Source organism: Polistes canadensis, unplaced genomic scaffold, assembly GCF_001313835.1.
Source record: "Polistes canadensis isolate GaletaPanama2010 unplaced genomic scaffold, ASM131383v1 scaffold_33, whole genome shotgun sequence".
NCBI classification, from domain to species: domain Eukaryota; kingdom Metazoa; phylum Arthropoda; class Insecta; order Hymenoptera; family Vespidae; genus Polistes; species Polistes canadensis.
The window spans coordinates 63,498-85,276 of record NW_014569580.1 but is presented as its reverse complement, the minus strand read 5'-3'; the positions used below and the strand labels follow the sequence as shown (position 1 = coordinate 85,276).

General features: G+C 32.9%; 2 protein-coding genes across 7 annotated transcripts; one reads left to right on the top strand and one right to left on the bottom strand.

The window, feature by feature from the left end:
• Positions 1–4,735: 4,735 nt before the first annotated feature.
• On the bottom strand, positions 4,736–21,647 carry LOC106784357. Of its 6 annotated transcripts, none has more exons than XM_014743797.1 (9): positions 21,419–21,647; positions 19,855–19,947; positions 7,327–7,464; positions 6,703–6,946; positions 6,108–6,213; positions 5,772–5,929; positions 5,621–5,689; positions 5,415–5,521; positions 4,736–5,291 (listed from the first exon to the last, which is right to left on the bottom strand). In XM_014743797.1, the coding sequence occupies exons 4-9, from the start codon at positions 6,769–6,771 to the stop codon at positions 5,132–5,134; spliced, it is 669 nt and encodes a 222-aa protein (XP_014599283.1). In that variant the 5' UTR covers positions 6,772–6,946; positions 7,327–7,464; positions 19,855–19,947; positions 21,419–21,647; the 3' UTR covers positions 4,736–5,131. The 6 variants fall into 6 exon arrangements, with proteins under 6 accessions (XP_014599283.1, XP_014599284.1, XP_014599286.1 ...); XM_014743798.1 differs by lacking the exon at positions 21,419–21,647 and adding an exon at positions 20,125–20,315; XM_014743800.1 differs by lacking the exon at positions 19,855–19,947 and having other exon boundaries at positions 21,483–21,647.
• Positions 12,156–18,998, top strand: LOC106784252. Its single transcript, XM_014743588.1, has 6 exons — positions 12,156–12,161; positions 14,523–15,068; positions 16,322–16,595; positions 16,794–16,965; positions 17,674–17,755; positions 18,156–18,998. Exons 1-6 carry the CDS (start codon positions 12,156–12,158, stop codon positions 18,996–18,998), a joined length of 1,923 nt encoding a protein of 640 aa, XP_014599074.1.
• Positions 21,648–21,779: the final 132 nt, after the last annotated feature.

Here is a 21,779-nt window from a genome sequence, read left to right as displayed (position 1 = left end):
AAGAGAGAACAAAGTAGAAATATTTTTCTTTCCGATCTCGATGATTGTTTGCTCTTCTTTTTTCTTTTCTTCTTCTTACAGGATGAATCAAGAATATTCTTCAGGTGTTTTTTTTTTTTTTCTAAGAGGTATTATTTATAGTTATGTATTTAGTTTATCTTCTGCTTTTTGTTTAACAAAGATAGAATGAAAATTGGAATAAGATATGCGAGAAAGAGAGAAGAATAATAAGCTACAGGATTTTCTTTTCTCACTTTATAAAGCTTTTTAGTCTAGTTTGGTTTCAAAGTCAAGATGCCTTTTCACATTTCTTCGACATTGAATACATTATCCTTTTCTTCCTCTAAAGTACTCTAACTATTCCTCCTTTTTCCAGATTTCTTACTATTAATGCGAGAGCTCTCTTACCAATTCAAATCTGTCGAGATTCCTCTTGATACGTCGAAGAAATGAAAATCTCGACGAATTTTAATGCCCTTGAAATCACGATCGATGCGTCGTGTATGCAAGGGAAAAGGGAAAAAAGGGTGACCAGCGAGGTTCCCAGTGTAATGCAAAATCTCTTTTCCGGATTTTCTGCAAATGGAATCATTTTTTATCCTTTATATAAAACGATTACAACATATATATATGAACCTATTCGAAAGCCAAAGCGATTAACTTCGCTTAGAGAATGTTTCTTTTTTTTTTTCTTTTTTTTTCAAGTTTTACTATCCAACCACTCGACGATCGATACCTTAACTTTTTATTTTGTTTATAATAACGCTAAATGATAATAATTTCTATTACCGTTTAATAATAAACGATACGTCAATTCGTGTTATTCCATCAATTTTCTATACTTTTTCTTTCGCGGAGATAATCGATTTGATAAACGAATCACTTGAACTTATCGATCAGGCTTTTTTTTTCTATTCTATTATTAAGGAACGATCTTTTTTGTTCTCTTTCGATTAACTTTCAATCGAGTTGATATATTTTATCCGACGTTTACGTATATTATATATCAACAATTTCTGATATTACTCAGAAATTTGAAAGAAACATTCGAGTAAATCTTCGAAAGATGATTTGTTCTGTCGGTTGATCTCTTGCTACGGTAGTCCCTTTTGAAATTTATATTCATTCTGATATTGCCCGCTTCTTGTTATGCCTTCGCTTTATTAATGAACCGTAAATATTTATAAAGCTGTTGTCGAGAAAGTCTCCAGCGATTCTTTATTTTTGGCCTATCTACAATATTTGCATACATAAATATAATATACATACATATTCATCTTTTATTTGTACGGGATACAATCGAAATTAAAAACTAACGATTTACGAAGTAATTTGTTATTTGAAAAATCTTTTTCGATCGATAACATTTCATTTGAATTACTTTATGAACAATTCAATAAGTAATCAAAGTGAATAGATTTTCGTATAACAATAGTTAACTTATTATTAAAATTGAAAATGTGTGTAAAATAATGTATAGAAAGTAACTTTTGTTTAGAAATTGAACCAACTAAATTTGCTTGTCAAAAACTTCTACACACCGTCACACTCAATAATGTTTGAAATGAAATATATCGCGTAGTTTTCGATAGTCTATGTTATTTATTCGCTGAAAAATTGCATTCTTTTGCAAAAAAAAAAAAGTTTTGTTTTCATGTAAAAAAATCTTCTTGGTTTTTTTCTCTTAACATTTTTTTTGTAGATCCTGTCATATCCGTACGGTTGACAAATAAACGGGACACCCGTACATAATGCTACATATTAATTACACGTCTGCTTCAATGCATTCACCCACCATCATCTTCTTTATTTCTGTCTTTTTTTTTTCTCTTGCGATTTTAATAAACTTCATGAACCATATGTTTTCGCGTAACATCTTTTGTTTATCGAAAAATTATACGATCCATTTAATGTAACACTGAAAATGAATAGAGGGAGAGAGATAAAATATTAGAAATAAAAAGAAAGAAGGGTAATAAAAAGGAAAGATGGAACATAAAAAAAGGAAAAATTGTATTTCAATTTATTTCGGATTTCGAGCATTGATTCTTCCTGGCGTATGGTTAAATTCACAAAAATCAGAAGACAATGTCGCTTTTCGGATGTAAATTTGTACGGTTCATCGATTTCATCGAAACGACGAACAACGTTGTTCTCGTCAGATGCGTTATAATCGATGTATCGAATTTCTCTCTCTCTCTCTCTCTCTCTCTCTCTTTCTCTATTTTTTTCTATCCTATTATTTTCTCTCTCTCTTTTTTTTTTATCGCGAGATCGAACAACGAGCACGCACACACGACCGTACGTGACCGCGTCCTTTATTCTCTACGAATACACAATTTCGCACCGATAAAATCTTTCAACGTAGCAGGTACATTAATATGGTAATCCTAACTCTTTCATCGATTCGTTTCTTCGATTTTTCTCAACCCTTGTATGCGAGCTTTAGAAAAGGAATGCGAATAAACAGAGGATAAATCAATGCGAAATGAAATTAGAGAAATTCGTTTACTCCTTCTTTCATTTTCGTTCTATATTATTTAACAATAAGAGACATTTGTCATTTCATTCGTTAGAAACTTTTTTGTAACAAACGCTTTTAGAATTTACAATTGAATGAAAGATGTTTCCGATTCGTTTGGAAAATTTCTACATTTTTATTGTAGAAAAAAGTTTAATTGAATAAAATTGATAGCGTTTGCGAGTACGAATACTCTCGGGTCTGATTGTACATACGTTTATGCTCAATGGTATTAAAAATAATGATTACTGGATATTGTGTTTTCCTAATAGACGTATGTAGAAATCTGAAAAATTTGATTACACGCGGTAACTATATTTATAATTATTAAATATTTAGAATGAAATATATTTTCCATCAGTGGCAAATCTTTCTCTCTCTCTCTCTCTCTCTCCTCTTTGGATTTAATTAAAAAATCGCAAAAAAATCTCGACAGTCAACAGGTACACGTTCTCGTTTTCTAAAGTTTCTTTACTCGAAAGAATTTAAACGAACTTCTCTTGCCGTGAAAATGTTGCCGGTGCTTGATTAAACGATACTGGTAAATCAAAAGGTCTAAGGCGTATGATCGTAAAATGAATAAAAAAAAGATTACTTGTGATAGTAAAGTAAAGAATTTGGTGATAATTTAGGACGATACAAGTATAGTTAACATCGCGAATGTTATTAAAGTTTGAAGGAAAAGTTGTAACGCACATTTTATCGAATATATCGATCGATAATATCGATCTAAAGAACGATCCCGTAAATTGTTTATCTTGGAACGTTGCATCGAACAGATGTTAACGGCGCCGCCTTGGTTCTTCGCATGCAGACCTTTATACTATACCGGAAATAGTGCGTTGCAAAAAGCTGTCATCGAATAATTTACATTACCCACGGTTGGACGCAAAAGATACGATATAAATCAGAACACCACCGATCTAACTCTTTCCCTTCATATTTTCTCATTTTTCTTTTTACTAACGAAAATATTGAAGTATCCCAATCTACAACTTTGTAGATTAGATTTTCATCGTGTTTCTTTTATGAAAAGCAATCGAACAAAAAACAATGGGAAACTTAGGAAAAGAAAGATTAGCGATAGATGCATTCCTCCTTCTATTTATTTGATCTCTTTATCCCTAAGATTTCGACGATTACGTTCGTATTTTTCTTATCGCGTAAAAACTGTCAAAGTAATTGCGAACTTAGGCTGCTATATTTAACTTTGATAAAACTTTCTTTCGCACTCTTTCTTCTCCTTTTCATTATTTTTTTTATTCCGTCTTTTTTCCTTTCCTTTTTTGCTTCTTCTCGAATACGAGCGAACGAGAAAGCGTAAAAAGTTCTTTTCAGAGAGATTACATTTTTCTTCTTCTATTCTCTACCTCTTTCCTTCTTCACAACCTTTGTTCTTACCCTCTTTCGTTGATACGAACAACACGCATTCGGTGTACCTGTAGATTTTGTTCTACCTTCATAAAAAGGAATTTTCGTTAATGTAAGCGTATACATAATTATTCAAAGAAAAACATTCATCCTTTACCGTACTTCAATCCACAATTTACTATTATAATTCTTTCTATCGAAAAATAAAATGTCATGAAAATTGAGAACAAAATAAATTCGAATCGCGAAGGGATATTTGGAAAAATGATTTTAGAGAATAGTCGTTCATCTTGTACTTTTGAAAAATATTGCAAGATTTGCGACAAAATTCTGTAATTTGATAATTCGAACACGAGTCCTCTTTACTTTTCATTTTCAAATGTATTGTATATATAGTCTACTTAATATCTATTGCACTTTATTCTTAAGTTTTATACAAAGATATTTGCATAAATTACTCGATTCATACTTTTGTCGAAGATAAAAATACTATATTTTACAAACGTGTAATTAAAGTTAATCAAAAAATGTATATTAAAGAGGTGAGCAAGTTAGTAATAATTTCATTCTGAAGAAGAAGAAAAAAGAAAGTAGGCGAAAGAAAGTATCGATTATTTTTACGTTGAAAGAAAGCACCGAATTTATCTTTCGTTTAATATACCTTTGAACATTTTTAAGTACCAAATATCTGATTTTCGTTTCTTCGTAAAACACATCACTTTGATACTGTTCTCATTTTCTTTTTCGATTTTTTCCTTGCGTTATGTTCACAGAGGAGAGAAATTTTGATTATAATAAAAAATAAATAAAAATAAATGGAATGGTGATAAATAAAAAAGGATATTTCAACTTGAGTAAAGCTTTATTTACGTCGATGGAGGCGAAAAAAGGAAAAAAGGAGAAGATGCAAAAACGATGGAAACAAACCGAATGAAAAGGAGGAGAAGAATTCTGTCGATTTTCGAGAAGAGTGTTGTCGTGAGTAAGTATATTGCATACTTTTACCAAGAGTCTCGATATACATGGTTTATACAGGATATTTCAGCGAAAGTATCACATTTTCTAAAATCCTACTGAGGAAATCAAGCATAGATTTCGTTTAAATATATAGTTTTTTAGGGATTCCGAATATGTGCCTTAGTTAAATAAAGTACATTTCAAAAGGAGAAAGTAAATCTTCACAAATCTAATATTTGTGAAAAAAAAATCATAAAAGATAGTCGCGATTTTGGTGATTTTCTAAGTTTTTTTAATATTGCAACAACAATTCGCAGGAAAACGAAAATAGTCCGATTTTAAATTATTATCCTTAACTGCAACAAGCTCACGATAAATATAGGTTTGTTCGCAAACTGCCATTTTTTCTTCGCTAAAAAATCTACACGGCTGAGAATCACTCCTGGAAAAAAATGTGCATTAGTATAAAATGTTCAAAACATACGTGAGATATACGTATAGATTACAGATATAGAGCAGTAAATACGAATTGTTGCAACAATAGTTACAACGATTATTAACTTACATACAAACTTCGATGCGTACAGCTTGCGCGAATTCTTTTCCATTCTGTACTATAAACAGCCACTCCCCGTTGACAGATTCTGCCGTCTTAGGAAAAATGATCTTTTCCTGTCAATCGATAAAACAAAAATCCTTCCTTGTTAATAAATTAAATAACAAATAGAAGAGATATTTTGAAAAAGACTGAATTACTACTGGATTACTTACATTACTTACGCATAGCACTACTTCATCCACGTCCGTTCTGACCGCAAAGTCATCTGTTTTATTTGTTAACTAGATGAGAAGAAATCGATAGAAAATAAGATAATGAAAAAGCGTCAATTTTTCAAATATATTTTTCTTTAGCGTTACTTACTATATCTACGACACCAAATAAACCCTTGGTTGTTCGTAATTTAGCCTTTACAAATTCTTCAGGATAATTGGGAACATCTTCGCAAAAGATTTCATTCTGGCATGTTGGTAGTATGATATTTTCTTCAACGAAGTATATACGGTCGTCAAAATCATTTGCTAGTTTAAATAATATTCATTGTTATAACTACAGAGATATTTTTGCATTGCAAGAAAATCATTTTTTTTATTGATAAATAGCCTGTTTCTTTTTTTCTTTTTTACGTAGATACTTTTGACCGGTAGTATATAGTATAGCATATATGGTATATATCATGAGAATCTTTATGATACTTACGTCTACGATCATTTAGTGCCGATTTATTGTACCAGCTGGGAAATAATGGTCGATCAAACTTACGTTCGTCAACAAAATTTACTTGTGAATTAGTCTCGCCTATTATCTGTAACTCGGAAATAATTATACCTTGTCAATAAGAAATGAATTTAATCACATTTATATAAAATTGATTTTCTCTATCTCTCTCTTCCTCTAAGAAAAACCGTATAAAAAAAATTAAATCTTATATACCAACGATAAAATTTATAATGGATAAGCGTTAATAAAATCGCGTTGCTTGTATTGAGAAACTCGTCCTATAAAAATTAATGAATAACAAGTTAATTAATAAAACTTTATCAAGAATCGTTCGATCGTGTTTATTCGATATAAGACAGATAAACATTCTTTAATTAATGACTTTTTTTTCATTTTTTCATCAACAATATTATATTGAAAATTTGATGAAATGTTGGTCGAAGAAAACGATTCAATTGAATACTCCTCTACTCTACTTTTGTTTCTTTACAAAAAATCAGATTAAACTAAAATACAAAGAAAAAGATTGGAACCATCTTTATAGGAATAATATTTATGAGAAACAAACACATACCAGGAATAGAAGAGCAGCCTTGATCACAATCATCCGATGATGGTGGTAGTTCGCTCGAGTCTTTTCCATTTTGACGCTCAATTTCTTCCGTAATTAATGATCAATTAATTATTTATATAAATGTTCACGGATTCAATCACGCGAAAATAATGTACTAATTTCTTTTTTGTTTTCCTCTTCTATATTAAATCGTGTAAAGAACAAAATGTTCAATTAAGTCTTCTGATTCTTCTTATTTTTAATTCTATAAAAAAAAAAGTTGTGGTAAACTTGGCAGAAGTATAGAAAAAGATTAAATGAATCGCATTGATTCGTTGACTGTCACCTTGTACTTTGACACAGTAAAGTTATAAAAATGCGTTATCTACTTTTTAATAGGTTCGTCTATCGTTCTACCTACTGTCCATGGTATTACTAACCGATTGAATTTTGTTCATTAGCTTTTGAAGCAAGCACTGGCAAAATTTATACGATTAATATCGGTTTATATGTCAAACCGCAAAAACCGAGATGCGATTACGATTTCTTCGTAAACTAACGCGTAAAATGTATCATACCTTTTTAACGTTTATAAGCAAATTATAAATATAAATAATGCACGAAACATTAAGAATACTCATTTACCAAAGATGAATTTGAGGGATTTATCGATCGTTCTCCAAATTCGTAGTCGATGTTTTCGAGTCAATTACGTTGTTCGTACGGTATGATCTTTCATATCTCGTACATTTATTTTCCTCTTCCGTAGTTTTCCACATTTACCTAATTTTCGGAAAAGCACGATTAGTATCCAACCGTATTACACACACGTACGTACAGACGTATGTAAATATGTATATTCGGAAAATGATTTCCGCTTGACGTCAGGTCGAAATGGTCTTTACAAATTTGACTTACCGATTTCTCGTCTATTCCAATGATACACTGTACGATTTCACATACGTATGATGTGTACCGAGATTTAGAAATAATTATGCATTTATATACGCGTATTTGTGTGTTTTTCATTCGGGATTGGCCGATTAATTAGAACAAACGTAATTTTTCATGGGAGAAAAACGAGTTTGTGTAATAAAAATGATGATAAGACTATCACGTAAACTGTTCTTTCACTCCTTTCTGTTCGTGACTACGGAGAGAACCATCGGAGCCAATCGTGTTTAGTACTATTTATCCTTACTTTTGCTTCTTGCGACATCTGTGTAAAATGTTTACACGTGTCATAATGTATATATTACGTGTTTCTTCCCATTAAAAGTTACAACTATTTTTTAACGCTATAATATACGTTCCTCTATCACCGTAATAAACGCGTTACACGTTTGAATTATTTTAGATTAACATTTCTTTTTTCTCTATTTGCTCGAACATAATGTAACGCGCGGCAACAGGTTTTTTTCACTACGAAATCATCATAAAGTGAATATAATCCTGCTCGTCCTTGTAATCTTGCTAATAGAGATTATATAACTCGAATTTTTAATATGCCTTTTTTTTGCTCTTCCTCTCTTTGATATTATCACAAAACAAATGAATACATTTGAACTATTTTACAAATGCAAATTTATCTTAATAACATTTATGCATAGAATATCCTCAAAGTTGCTTTAACTACAATTAGATAAAAAATAAAAAAAAAACAAAATTAATATTACGTTTTTCATTTCAAAAAAGAAATAATCCAATTATATATATATATATATTAACGTGGACCATCAATGCTGCCAAATATTTGTCAAAAAAGCAATTTTGGAGACACCTTATATATGGTCAAATATTATATAACATATTATAAGTTGACCAGACGTATCGAAAAAGCAACGATCATTATCGATTTGGAACCGTTTTGATTAGGATGCAAGTGAATACAATTGTTTCGGATTTTCCAAACAGTATTATTGTGACAGCGTTCGTTGATTAAAGAAGATTGACAGTTTCCTCGTAAATAAATTTCATTCAACAACAAGACTGTCACTGGACAAATGTTTTAAAAGTAAAAATAAAATAAGTTTTATCCTAACAAAAGGAGAAATTCTAATAAAAATATTCTGTTTATCGACCTACTACATAATGACCATAATTTATTTAGCAGCAAGGATCGTTCCATTTAAAATTAAATAGGAAAACAAAACGTGTGCAGAATTTCACTTAGTTAGGATGGAAACGTGCTAGTTATATACATGAAATAAAAATAATTTCCTTCTTGGATGACGTCAAGGTAAGATGATCATACGCTAATTAATGAGTAACGATCTTCCGCTTTTAACGGGAAAATCAGCAGGTGTACATACATAAGTACATACATAAGATTATTTTTCAATATCTTTTTTTCCTTTCTATATCGACGTGACATGATTTTATTTTTAGTCTCTCGTACAATGTCGTACAACTGTTTCGATGTCATTGACTCTTTCAAGAATATTTTCAATAATCAAAAAGTTCAATGTACATATTAAATATCATAAGAAAATAATGAAGAAACCAAAAATTCGATTGGAAGATTATTAGGACAGAGTTATTATAAATCGTTAAATAAATTTCTGATTTTAAGTGGATTTCTTTGTTATCGTTCTCCATAAGCTCTCGACTATCCATTCGCATTTCCTATTGTAGTTTGGATTAGTTTGTGGTTAGAAAGTGTCGGTAAATTGTTATCCACAATTCCGGCCAATACCGCGAACATTAATCATATAAAATACACGTTTATGAATATGTATGCATATGCATATACTTATGTTTATGGTTACGCGTATACATATGGAAAAGAAAATTAAAAGAAATAAGATTATCTGAACGAAGAGAAAAAATTGATGATTATTAATGGAAAGTAATCTGACATGTTGATAAATCTTTTAAAGCACAAGGCTCGTTCTATTTTTATTAGTATGAATAACGTATGTTTCATAAAGTACATACGTTGCTTTGAAATTTAATGGATATTATTTAACAGATGTTTCCTCGAATTATGCATCGCGTCTCGACTAAAATGATGGAATACTTGGAAACCCTATGAAACAAGATATGCTATGAGTTTTCTTTCCAAATGATTTTTAATATCGCGATTTTACTTTTGAATAAATAATAATAATCAATGAATAAATTAGATCGTTTTATTTTATACATTGTAGAATCCATTGTCTCTCGAAATAATGATTAGAAATTTGCTTTAAATTCGTTTGAGGATACGCATGGTGGTAACGAATAGTGCATAGCTATAGTTTATTTGCGATCGAGCTAAGAGAAACAAACGCAAATTTAAGGTAAGAGAAAGTTCAATAAACTTGATAGTTCGCATGCATGTATGGATGGACATTTGGCCTGGTGTAAATAAAGAAGAGAAGAACGTCGATGAAAGAGGGCTTGGAGAGGGAGGAGGAGAAAAATAAATCGTACATTTTGTAAAATTGAAACGGAACAGTTATCTTCTCCTTTGTAAGAAATTGAAATTATGCAATTATGATTGTTCTCGTTCGAATAAACAAATCCAACATCGAATTTCTTCTTAGGAGAGATATATAATACAATATATAATACAATATATAATGCAATTTAATAGTTACTCGATTAATAAATGGAATAACTTGAACTATAACCGAATAACTAACATAAGAGAAAATGAAAGTCTTAGAGGTGCCAATTAAAGTTTCGAATTCGTAAGCCGGTTCTCAGCTACGTACCGAAATATAATGAATCTCGGCTAATAATATTGGACGATGATATTATACTGCTTGTTAAGGAAAGTCTAGATGATAGTGAGTAAAAGCGGTCACACAGCATGCGCCAGCTGTCGAGAATATAGAGAATCCGTGAGATGTGTTATTCAGTAAGAACTTGTGGTAACAAAGTTCTACGAGAGATATCCTACCTTGTGTCAGATTACTGTCATGCAAACAATATTACCGACTTCAAACAAATTCCACTCGAAATTCAATCATACGAATGATCGTTTTATTACGATCAGACGATTTCTATGTCAATGTAACTTTTATAATACAAAATATATCCAATTAAAAATCGAATATATGCATTTATCTTCGTTTTGGGCAAATATCCTATTTCAAACTTGATACTTCATTATTTTTGATAGTGAAAGAAAAAAGCAAAGTTAAGTAGATATCATTACTTGGATCATTGCAAATTGATGAATATACCTAATGTCAAATTTGAAAGTTTATTCTCATCGAAAGTATGAAAGGAAACAATTGATGAGTTTCCTATTTGTCGATTGGCCGTTGTATAATAATACTAATGACAATAATTTGAAAAAAAAAAGCGAGCAAGGATATAGACAATATAAAATCATTGGATTCGATAACGAGAGAAATATTCTGTCGTAACTGACAGGAAGTGGAATGAACAAAAACTGCAAAGTATCTTTTGATTTCTGGGAGTGAGCGTCACAATCTAATGCACACCGGTGACTATAATCATCCTGTTACTTCGTAGAACAATGTTGATGCGCTTGCCTTTCGTATTATATCTCAAGCGAGTACCTACTCGGATAGCAAAGTTTACGAAGTAAACAGGCACATCATAACGACGAGCTCAGGAAAAACGTTAAGAGTAAACGAGTCCGACAATTCGCCTACTTTCTACTCGTCGAAAGGATGAATGACGTGGTACGATCAAATAATCGGACAATAAAATTGTTCGCAGTATATCACTATCATTATCTTTCATTATTATTTATCCTTTTGTACCACGTAGTTACACAAGTACAACATATTGTTGAAATTCTTCCTCGACGTTAAGAATACAAATATTTATAAATCGAAGAAAGTCTCTTACTAATTATTATCCTCAAGTAGAAATAAAATGTTAAGAACTATGAGAGATTAAGAAATGAGTTGAGAGATCTTTCGCAAATTGCAGTAAGAATAATCGTAAACGAACAAAAAATAAAAGAAATGTGTTTAAAAACAAACAAAAATAAGAAGAAGAAGAAAAGATTAAGAGGTAGATAATTATGAAAGTTTCATCACAATAGAAATTAACTGTGAGGGTAGTAGACTCTCTCTCTCTCTCTCTCTCTCTCTCTCTCTCTGTCATGGTGCTTTTCAATCTTCTTACAATTAGTCGAGGTTACAGTGAATACGTAATAGGATGAGCTTTCCTTGTAATTACAGTCGTCAATGTTATTTTTAATTACTATTACGACAAGCTCAATAAATATATAGAAATGAAACTAATAACAATCTTTTTGGTCGGGGCTGAAAACTTTTCAACACACCCTCGCAAACTATCATCATCGTAAAATGTATTAAAATTAAAACATCAAAGTAATCGATTATGTTAAATGCGTAGTAAGATCTCACCTGTGACAAGTAAAATGAAAGAAAGATGCAACGATAACGGCATTTCACCACTTTCATTAGCGTGCCTAGACTCATAAACTTCGATGTAAAAAAAGGGCTTGCCGTGCATAACTTCCTACTTCGAATGCACTTGAGAAAATGCAGGTAACGCAATTACGAGAATACATTTCATTTGGGATTGCATACAAAGTACGATCGAAAAGGAAAATAAGTATCAAGATGTGTAGCGAAGAATCGAAAGTGAAATTTTCTCCTAGCAATTTTCTAGAAAAAACAAAAATAAAATGTAATCAAATCAAATAAAAAAGACAACAACAACAAATAAATTGTCAGAATTTGTTGTTCCTTTTCAAAAGTGACTATAATTGGATCGCTTTTATGTCGATCAAATGTATATAAATCATAATAATTTTCAACTTTTAATTGTAGATTATTGAGGAACGTGTCGTTATTAATAATCGAGGAGTAAAACGATCTCTATGACAGATAAATAAGAGAAATTTCGTCGAGTCGCGTGTTAGGTTTTTTCTCTACGGTTCGTTAAACCAGAAAGGTAAAAAAAGAAAAAAAAAAAGAACAAAAGTACACGAAGAAATTGCAAGATGATTCTTGCTTTTGCAATGAAGTTCGATTTATATCAAGTTTTGATTATTCGCGGAAAGAGAAAAAATAATAAAAGCAGGACGAGCACGCACGAGTTTCAAAGGAAATTTGGAGGTTCTGTAATTGTAAGTATTAAAAAAAAAGACGAAAAAGAAAAAAAAAGATCGGACACTCTCTCGCAATTGGTTTAAAGGTGGGAGCTGGTATAAAGTGAGGAAGTACTCGATGGCGCCAGCCAGTGAGTTCAGTGAGAGTGCCGCGATCATTTTGCCGATCTACCGTGAAAGTCACGATCACGTAGTACAAGGTATACTTAAACCTACCCGTGCATAAACCAAGTCAAATCATTTAGTTATTTACATTCACGAAAAGTGCAAAGTGTCGAATATCCAAATTTAAATGGTGCTCCTAATCGCGAGAAATTGCTTTTTTATTTTTTTCCTCCTCTCTCCTTCTCTCTCTTATTTTTATATTTTTCACATTTGAAAAGATCCTAGACAAAATATCAAATTGTAAAAGTCTGTGCACTTTGCTCGATAAAACGCGTAGACTCACTAGACACGTGTCGTACTCTGTGAAAGTTAAATAAACATACTCGTCAGTGAGAGTTTCACAGTTGACAATAGAGAAAATAGTTCTGTGTTATCTTTCGATCGTTCAACTTATTTTCTTCGAATCATCATAATTTTCTCTCATCATTTCCAACTTTACTTAACATTTTGTATATTTGCAACGTGAGAATTCAAGTAAAGAAAATGATTTTCTTCGAATCATCAACGATTCAGTTAATCATTTAGTATAATTCGCATAAGTAAATTATTAATTACAAAGCATACACCTTGGCAATTATTTTTCATCGCGTTTTTCAATGAAATAATGAAATATTGTCGAATAAGATAGAGCTCGGATTTATCTAGGTCATGCCGTCGACTCCATGGCGCAAGATCAAGGACACTATCCTCGATCACTTTCGTTTTGAGAGTAAGACCGGCCTTTGATTCCGAACTCAAGAGAGTACGGTGCTTGGTTTCCTTCTCGAGATCGTTCTTTCAAACGTTTCATTCCACCAGCTGTTAAATACTTCCGTTTGAGCATCCTCGTCGGTTGCAAATCATTTCTCTTATTTTATTCTCTTTTATTTGTGCTTATTTATATTGAAACTTTCCTTTTACTACTCGTTAAATGTCAAAGATGATCAAGGACAATCGTTTGCTTTCTAAAATCTTCGAGAAAACAAATTCGAAATGATTGAAAAATAATTCTACAAATTTGGATTATGTTTTTTTTGCGTATAGAATACTGTTTTTAAAATGGGGTCAAATCGGATCGATCGATTTTCTCCATTTTTCTCGGTCGATAAGGCACACGCGAGCAGACAAAGGTTGTGCACGAAAGATGAAACGTCATGTTTCTTTGTTGGGGGCGTTTCGTAAGACGAGCCATCTTCGAGAATCATCGCGTGACTTTCACCGAGGAGTCGCTCGCTCCACTAACTGTCTACGCATACAACTATGCGACTTTATGCTCTGGCGCATGTCAAATTCGAGAAAATTGTCTGACACGTGCCATATTCTCGTACTCCTATGTCTTTCAATTTCGCAAAAATGACTTTTAAAAGTAAGAATCGAGAAAGCGTTGACGAAAAAGAGAGAGATTTCGTTTTCTTGGGTCCTAAAGAAAATGTATAAATGTTACAAATCTTTTCATTGCCCGATACACATTCTTTGCCTTTTTTCATATTTTTAAACAATTGGTATTAAACGATAATTATTGAATAATTGATAGCAGTTGACGTAAGAAAAATATTAATGAAATTTTAAATTCATTAAATGAATATTAAAATCAATAAAATAAAATATAAAAAGGTAAAGATAAGTGTTTAGATATAATCGAATATTTCAGATGTTCCTGTTGATTTTATTATCATGCTGCTCGATAGTTCCGATCCTATCTGAAAAGACGTTGAATCAGAATGAACTGAAGGAACGAGCATCGGCACAATTACAACGATTAGCACCTTATCGAAGATCGATCGATCGAACTGGGCCGGATCCTCCTTCGAGTTCGGAGATGCCGATTATCGAACAAAAGGAATCTTTGGGGAAGTCGAAGGAACAGGAAGAACAAAGAATAGCTATGCAAATTCTCGAGATGATCGAGAAATCAGATGAATTTAAAAAAGCTATGGGAAGTATGAAGAAAATCGACGATAATAAATTGACGATCGATTTTGAAACGGATCCACGGTACACCGAGTTATTGCAAGAACAGGATAGAATTAAGCGATCGGGTTCAGGTGGTTTTGTTACCGGATCCAGTAGCATCATTTCGGGTATAGCAAGTGGAATAATTGGTGGGCTTACTAGTGCATCGGGAGCAGCTTCGAGAGGTTCTTCGGGAAGCAGTGGTCAACCTACTCATGTTGTTTACGGGCCACCTGTTCAACCGGTATCAAATATTTTATATACCATATATTACCTAATTTATTATTTATGATTGCATAATCGATCGATTATTTATTTTTAACGATTAGTTATTTTTCTATTTTAAATCTAAATATCTCATCTTTTGTCGACGTTACATCATCATTCGAAGTAAATGTCCCGTGAAAAGTGAGTTTTAAACGTAATGGAACGGAGAAAGGTGCCAATAATAATAATAGTAATATAATATCTTTTTCTTCTTCATTGGCGCGACAGTCCAATGCAAATTTTCAAGAATAACTTTTCGATAGATCAGTCAGGCCGATAATACAATATTCCTGGACACTGAGTACCCATTTTAGTCGGCTCTTACAACACGCATGAACTATTCTTCTTTCATACCCTCTACTATAAATTAGGTCATCGAGATTCTCTTCATCAAAGGAGGGAAATTCAAGTCAGTCTTTATTCCAAACTCGTTTTATCTCTTTCTCTTGTCAATCTCTTACAATTAGAAATATTTTTAAACGATGATCATCGCGCGATGAGGACGAAACAAAATCGAAAAACAATGAAAAAGTAATCTTTATATGAAATCAATCATGACAGACATACACACATCTTTTCCCGATTGATCGGATATGAGATTAAGATTGGACTCGATTATTTGAAATAACGATGATGAGAAATTAGAAGTAGTTTAGTAGCACGGATCTCGGAATATCATGCGAATAGTCTGAAAGGAACATTTATCATAGAAGAAACGTTGGATTTGGAAAAGAACAACAACAACAAGAACAACAACAACAAATTGCAAATGAGGAAGAAAAAAGGAGGAATAAAAAAAAGTCGTAAATTTGTATCATGCTCGAAGGAAATCTCCCGAAAATGAGGTCAACGATGCGACGCATCATTCTTTTTCTTTTTCTTATCTCTCTTTTTTTTCCTTTATTACCATGAAGAATTATAAACTAAATGACGTGTCTAGGCGATCGACCTACTGTTTTTGCTCAATTTAACGAACAGCGTTATTACATATCATAAGAGACATACCTACTTTCGTTCTTGCGTTACACATGATAAATCGATAAATCGCACGATAGGAAAGCTATTTCTTCTTTTATTCCTTATTTTCAGCCGCTTTCACTCGATTAACAAAAAATCTATTTTATTAATAAGTGTATCGAAAATTTGGATACACTTTACTAATTTAAAAATGATTCAAAGTTACGTTTTCCTTGGCTTTAGTAATTTTTCAAATGATTTTTTTGATTTCAGTATGGCGAGAAAACGTTCGACGTATGGGATTTCAAAAAAGCTATTTTGAATACCGTGATACAAGCATTAAAAGCCATAAGTGGTGGAGTTCTCGCATTAAAAGGCCAACTTATCAAAGGTGGTGGTTTCTTGGTATCTACTAAAGGAAAAATTATCAGTACAACCGGTGACGCCATAAGTTCGCTCGGTCGTCATATTGCGGCAAGTGCTGTTGTACAACCTCCGAAAGTACAATATGGTCCACCGAGTTATGGTTACGATCATCGACCGATTGGTAAGCAAATAGTTTCGATTAGGGGAAATAAAGAGGAAAGAAAAGAAATCGACGAATTAGACGAATTCAAGGTTCTCCCTTCGCAAATGATCTCTCCAACCGAACTAAATAAGACATTGACAGATCTAAATCAATTCGATCAATTCAATAATTCTACATACGTATAAATTTGATTATTCTAAATTGTTTAAAAATCAGAACACGACAGCACCTACGACGGACCCCCACCCCAAGTAGAGGATTATTCTGGACCAGCTAATCATTTCGACGGACATTATCCATCGGCATCGGACGGTAGGTCACTTAACTCTCAATTGCGAAAATCAACAGCTACAAAAAAACAACTGTTTCCCAATACTTTCCAATATACGTACCAATTTACATGACATGAACCATACAGGACGTAACTAACAATAATGTTTCATTAACATCTATTGCAAGACTTACAAATTACAATTCTTGTCTTTAACACTTGTGTGTCTTTAACATTTCTGTGTATTTAACAATTGTCATTTTTTCATATTTTTTATATCCACTCTCGTTTTAAAATGCATACATATAATAACTCATAATATATACAGAATGTTTCAAAATATGTGGGTATAACTTTAGGAGTGATTTATATGAAACTTTGTTGACTGCTTTCTTCAATTATTAAAAAGTATGCTTCTTATCTCATGTTGTCGGTCATTTCAAACAACAGCTAGTATTTTTTAACCATCGAGGAAGAAGATAAAACGTTTATATGATTACATAAACTTTTGTATTTTATTTCAAACCACCTTTGTTCACGTATTTTGAAACACTTTGTATATTAGTATATGTACAAGTGTATAATATTTTCTGAGATATATTTTAATCGATGAATGATTACTCTCTTTTAAAAATCAATTTGTTCAATACTCCATATATACTTTTATCTACAATACAAACAGGCTTCACGTCAAAATATTCGTCATTTCCGAGAAGGAGATTTAAGATTACGCGAGGAGAATAATTATCGTCGTAATTAAAGTCACATTAAAGTGTCGTCGAATAAGGAATCTTACTGTTTTCGATTATCCTGTGCGTGGGAAAGGCGGAAGAAGATTGGAACATCATCTCATCGTGATGGAAATCGTTTGTCTTCTGCAAAATTTAGCGGTTTAACTTTCAATAGCGTTAGTTCCTTATTTCGTTTTCTTTTTATTTTCATACGAATATATCAAAATTACGAGGCTTTCAGTTCCTAAACAACATGATGGCCTACTCTCGCGCGTATTTTACACTTTCGAAGATTTCACTTTCTTTTAGAATTCCTTTTCGAGAGAAATGAATATTTTTCCTTTTTCTTTCGACTTCTGTTACGTATAAACCCGCGTGAAATTCCAAAACTTATGTTCGAAAGGAACACATATAATTGAAAGAATCTATTTTACCAACTTTACCAATACAGTCAACAACAAATAACGCACATTACAGAGACACACAGAGACACAGTTAACGTCAAATTACAATAATAATGATAACAGCAACAACACAAACAGAATGGATTAGTAACGTTTAAGACGGGACTGACAGACGTCACGGTTTACAGACGATGATCGCTCAGGACCTCTGCTCGTGAAACCGACGAAGACGGAACAAAACGATCAGAATGACAAGGATCATCAACTAGAGCTGGATTTACGGCATCCTAATCTCCAAGATCTAGAGAATAGTTTCGGCGGGCCTCAAATGGGATCTAACGATCAGGAGCTACAAAAAAATCCTGGATATTCCTCGAACGATAACCAAAAGAATTTAGGTTCGTCAGCCATGTATCCAGGGCAACCTCAAGAAACGTTTAACTCGGAACAAGTGATTTATACCAAAGATCAGATTTACCAGTTGGACGGAAAAAACTTACCACAAATTTATCCAAACTCGTTGGAAGCTCAGAAAATAGAACCAAGTTTTTCATCTAACTTGGCAACACAACAATTGTCCATTCAACAAAGTCTAGAATATCCAGCGATTCATCTTCAATATTCCTTCCCGGAAAAGGATTTATCTATGCCAACTTATAACGATCTCTCTTCGTTGCATACAAATTTACCTTTGGCAACGCCGCAATTTGATACCTTAAAAATATCAATGTTGGAACATCAGAAAGGATTAGAATTACCAAAAATACAAGCACAAGATTTTAACGCTTTGCCAACGTTTTCGAGCGTTCACATTGATATCGCTGCTCAAGAACCTATAACTTTACCATTGTTAAATCCTATTAACGCTCATTACTGGCCAAGACGTAGCGCGTTACAACCTGCCATTCATTTTCCCAATAGGAATATCATTTGGAAGAGGAGTAGCATACAAAGGAAGAGGTTAGCAGCGAGATCGCCACCGAGTTTTCACGATAGGAGACCATTTCGAGTGTAGAAACTGTTCAGGATAAGACAGACGCAGGTAACATTACGTGAAATTCGGTTGACTTATTGGACTTAACTCTGGACTTAAACTCTAACGGTGATTCGGAGTATCGAAAGGAGAATTTTCAGGCCCACTAATTAAAATACCCCCCACCCCCGTATATTATGCACCCTTTATATACCGGGTGAGACATTTAAAACAGGCTAACTCCATTATTTTAAATAGATTTTTGAATGAACCATTTTTTGTTTCTATCACCGATAACGATCGATTGGCCTGTTTTAGATTCCTCGATATCCCTTGGATATTTGTTTTATTTTTGAATAATAAATTGAATAGAAAAGAAAATAGGACAGAAAGTTCGAAAATTCTTCGTAAATTTGTCGATACTACGACGAGTTCAAAAGTATAATAGCAACGCGACCGTTCCGGGCGGAAAGTCTGGAAAGTCGTCGAGTTTACTTTCGTTTCTTTGCTGCAATAGCTACAAGAAGAAAGGGGCGCCTGTTGATCGAGTAAAAGTCGACGAACCGCTAACGAAGCGAAAGTGTTCATAGGTCTTTGGGTCTTCTTGGTGGACTGGGGGCAAACGGGGGCGAGGGGAGGGGGAGAGGGAGGGGGAGAGGACAGAGAGGGGCAGATAGGCGTGAAGAGGAGGATGAGGAAAAGGGGGGAGGCTTTCTCATCGATTGATATTCATATGGATACAACGTGAAACATTTCTAACTAAACTATGAAATACAATTATTATCATTATATATCTTATATGATTGGAAACTCGAATCGTGACGTAAATACTCGATAAGATCTTATAAACTATCTTGACAATTTAGACTTTAGATAGAAAAGAAAAGAAACGACTTACCTAATAAAACAGATCAAAATCCTTCATTTCTTATTGAACGAGAACGAGATCGCGATGTAATTAATTTCTAGTTTTTCTGGAAAAGTTTTCTGTCTGTGAAAAGAAAAAAAGAAAATATTTATGCGCATATCAAGCTAGGTAAAAGATTTCTTAAATCTTTTGAGAAATTGTAAAGGTAATTAATATTAGAAATTATCTGTTTCAGTGGTCTATTCGTATTCATTCTATCCATATCCATACAGAAGTTGGTACAAGTCATCGGAGTCTTACGTGGTTTAAAAGCTCTTTCACATGAAATATTAGGAAATCTCGTATGGAAGAAGGTGCCTTGAAGAAAAATAGAAAAACCATGTGCGCGAACGTGCCAAAATCCAATCAACGTTGTTATCTCAGTGTTTTTACTTTTTAATCCAACCAGAATGAGCGAGAGATAAAGTATTACACGCGTACGAGCAAGGAAGAAACTTTTTTTTCTAACGAATTCTATATAATGAATTATATTTTGTGATACATGTCAACGATCGACTGATGCCATTGACAATTGAAAGTACGAGCACGTGCTTTTTAAATGGTTTCAAATTGACGAGTGACGCCATCTACTAACGAAAGAATCAACCATTTCGAGCATGGAACTCGTTTCCGATCGATTCTTCAAACATTTAAATTCCTTTCAAATAAAAACAAATCAAAAGAGTTAAGTATGTATGTTGGTTAATTTAAGTCTTACGGAGAATCTACATTTTTTTTAGTAATTTCATTATTATTACAAATTATAGTGGCATATTTTTGTTTCCCTCTGTCTAACAGTACTGTAAAATAAATTGTAAAATAAAAATTGTAAGAATCTTGTAAGAGAAATGAATGATTGATCTTAAGAGATAAATCAAACGTGTAGAACTAATGTAGAAAATAGATATAAGCTATGGGAAAAGAAAAAAAGAATAAAAAATGTAAAAAGAGAAAAAATACGTATTGATTATACATATATCAATGACATATTATGATTAAACAGTTAAAATCTAAAATCTCAGGTAAGATGGATGGGTGTCGGTCACGCGCGAGTAAACGCGGTGAGTTGCGCGTTTGGTCCATTATCCAGCATCCTTTTAACAAGAGTAAAAGAGAGAGCCAGAAGTTTCTAAGTTCAACGGACGACATTCACGAAATAAATCGTACGGATCAATGTCCTCCGTCGATCTCCTTTCGTTCGTCGTCGAGGTCGAGAAACCTGCGAGTAAAACGCAAACCGCAAATCCGTTTGTGGATTCATCATTTTCAGACAAAAATTGACGCAAATTATAGATCCGTTGTTGCGTCAAAGACAAAAAAAAAGCAATTCCGCGATCGTATTCTTTTGTAATATCATAAAAGATATAATATATATAAAAGAATAGTGAACTATGGTAATAAATCAAACACACGCGGCGATTTCTAAATCGCGTGCGAGCACCGAAGAAAATCGCTAACGTGCTTCGTTGAACGGAACGTCGATAATCGCGAAGATCGCTAACTAACAAACATGGCGACGATGTATATTATACATAGGATAATTTCAAAAGCTTACGTGTGTGTGAGTATGTGTAATGTTGTAGAATAGAATAAAGTAGGTCACTGGATCGCACACGCACCTCATTCGCGATCGTTTCTTACAATTAGTCTTTTGCCAGTAGTAGCGTTGGTGGTGGTAGTAGTAGTAGTAGTGGTAGTAGTAGTACCACCAGGGAATCCGGAGAGTCGAATATATGGAGAGAAACGAAAGACGACCAGTTGATCGATCCATCGATCGATCGATCGATACATATATGGTCCGAGGATAATGTACCTGCCGATTCGTCCCTTCGAATTGCCATTACCAACTTTTTTCATTAGTAAACTGTAGTTGATTTAACAAAGAAACACGTTGCATTATATTTTAGATTAAGCGA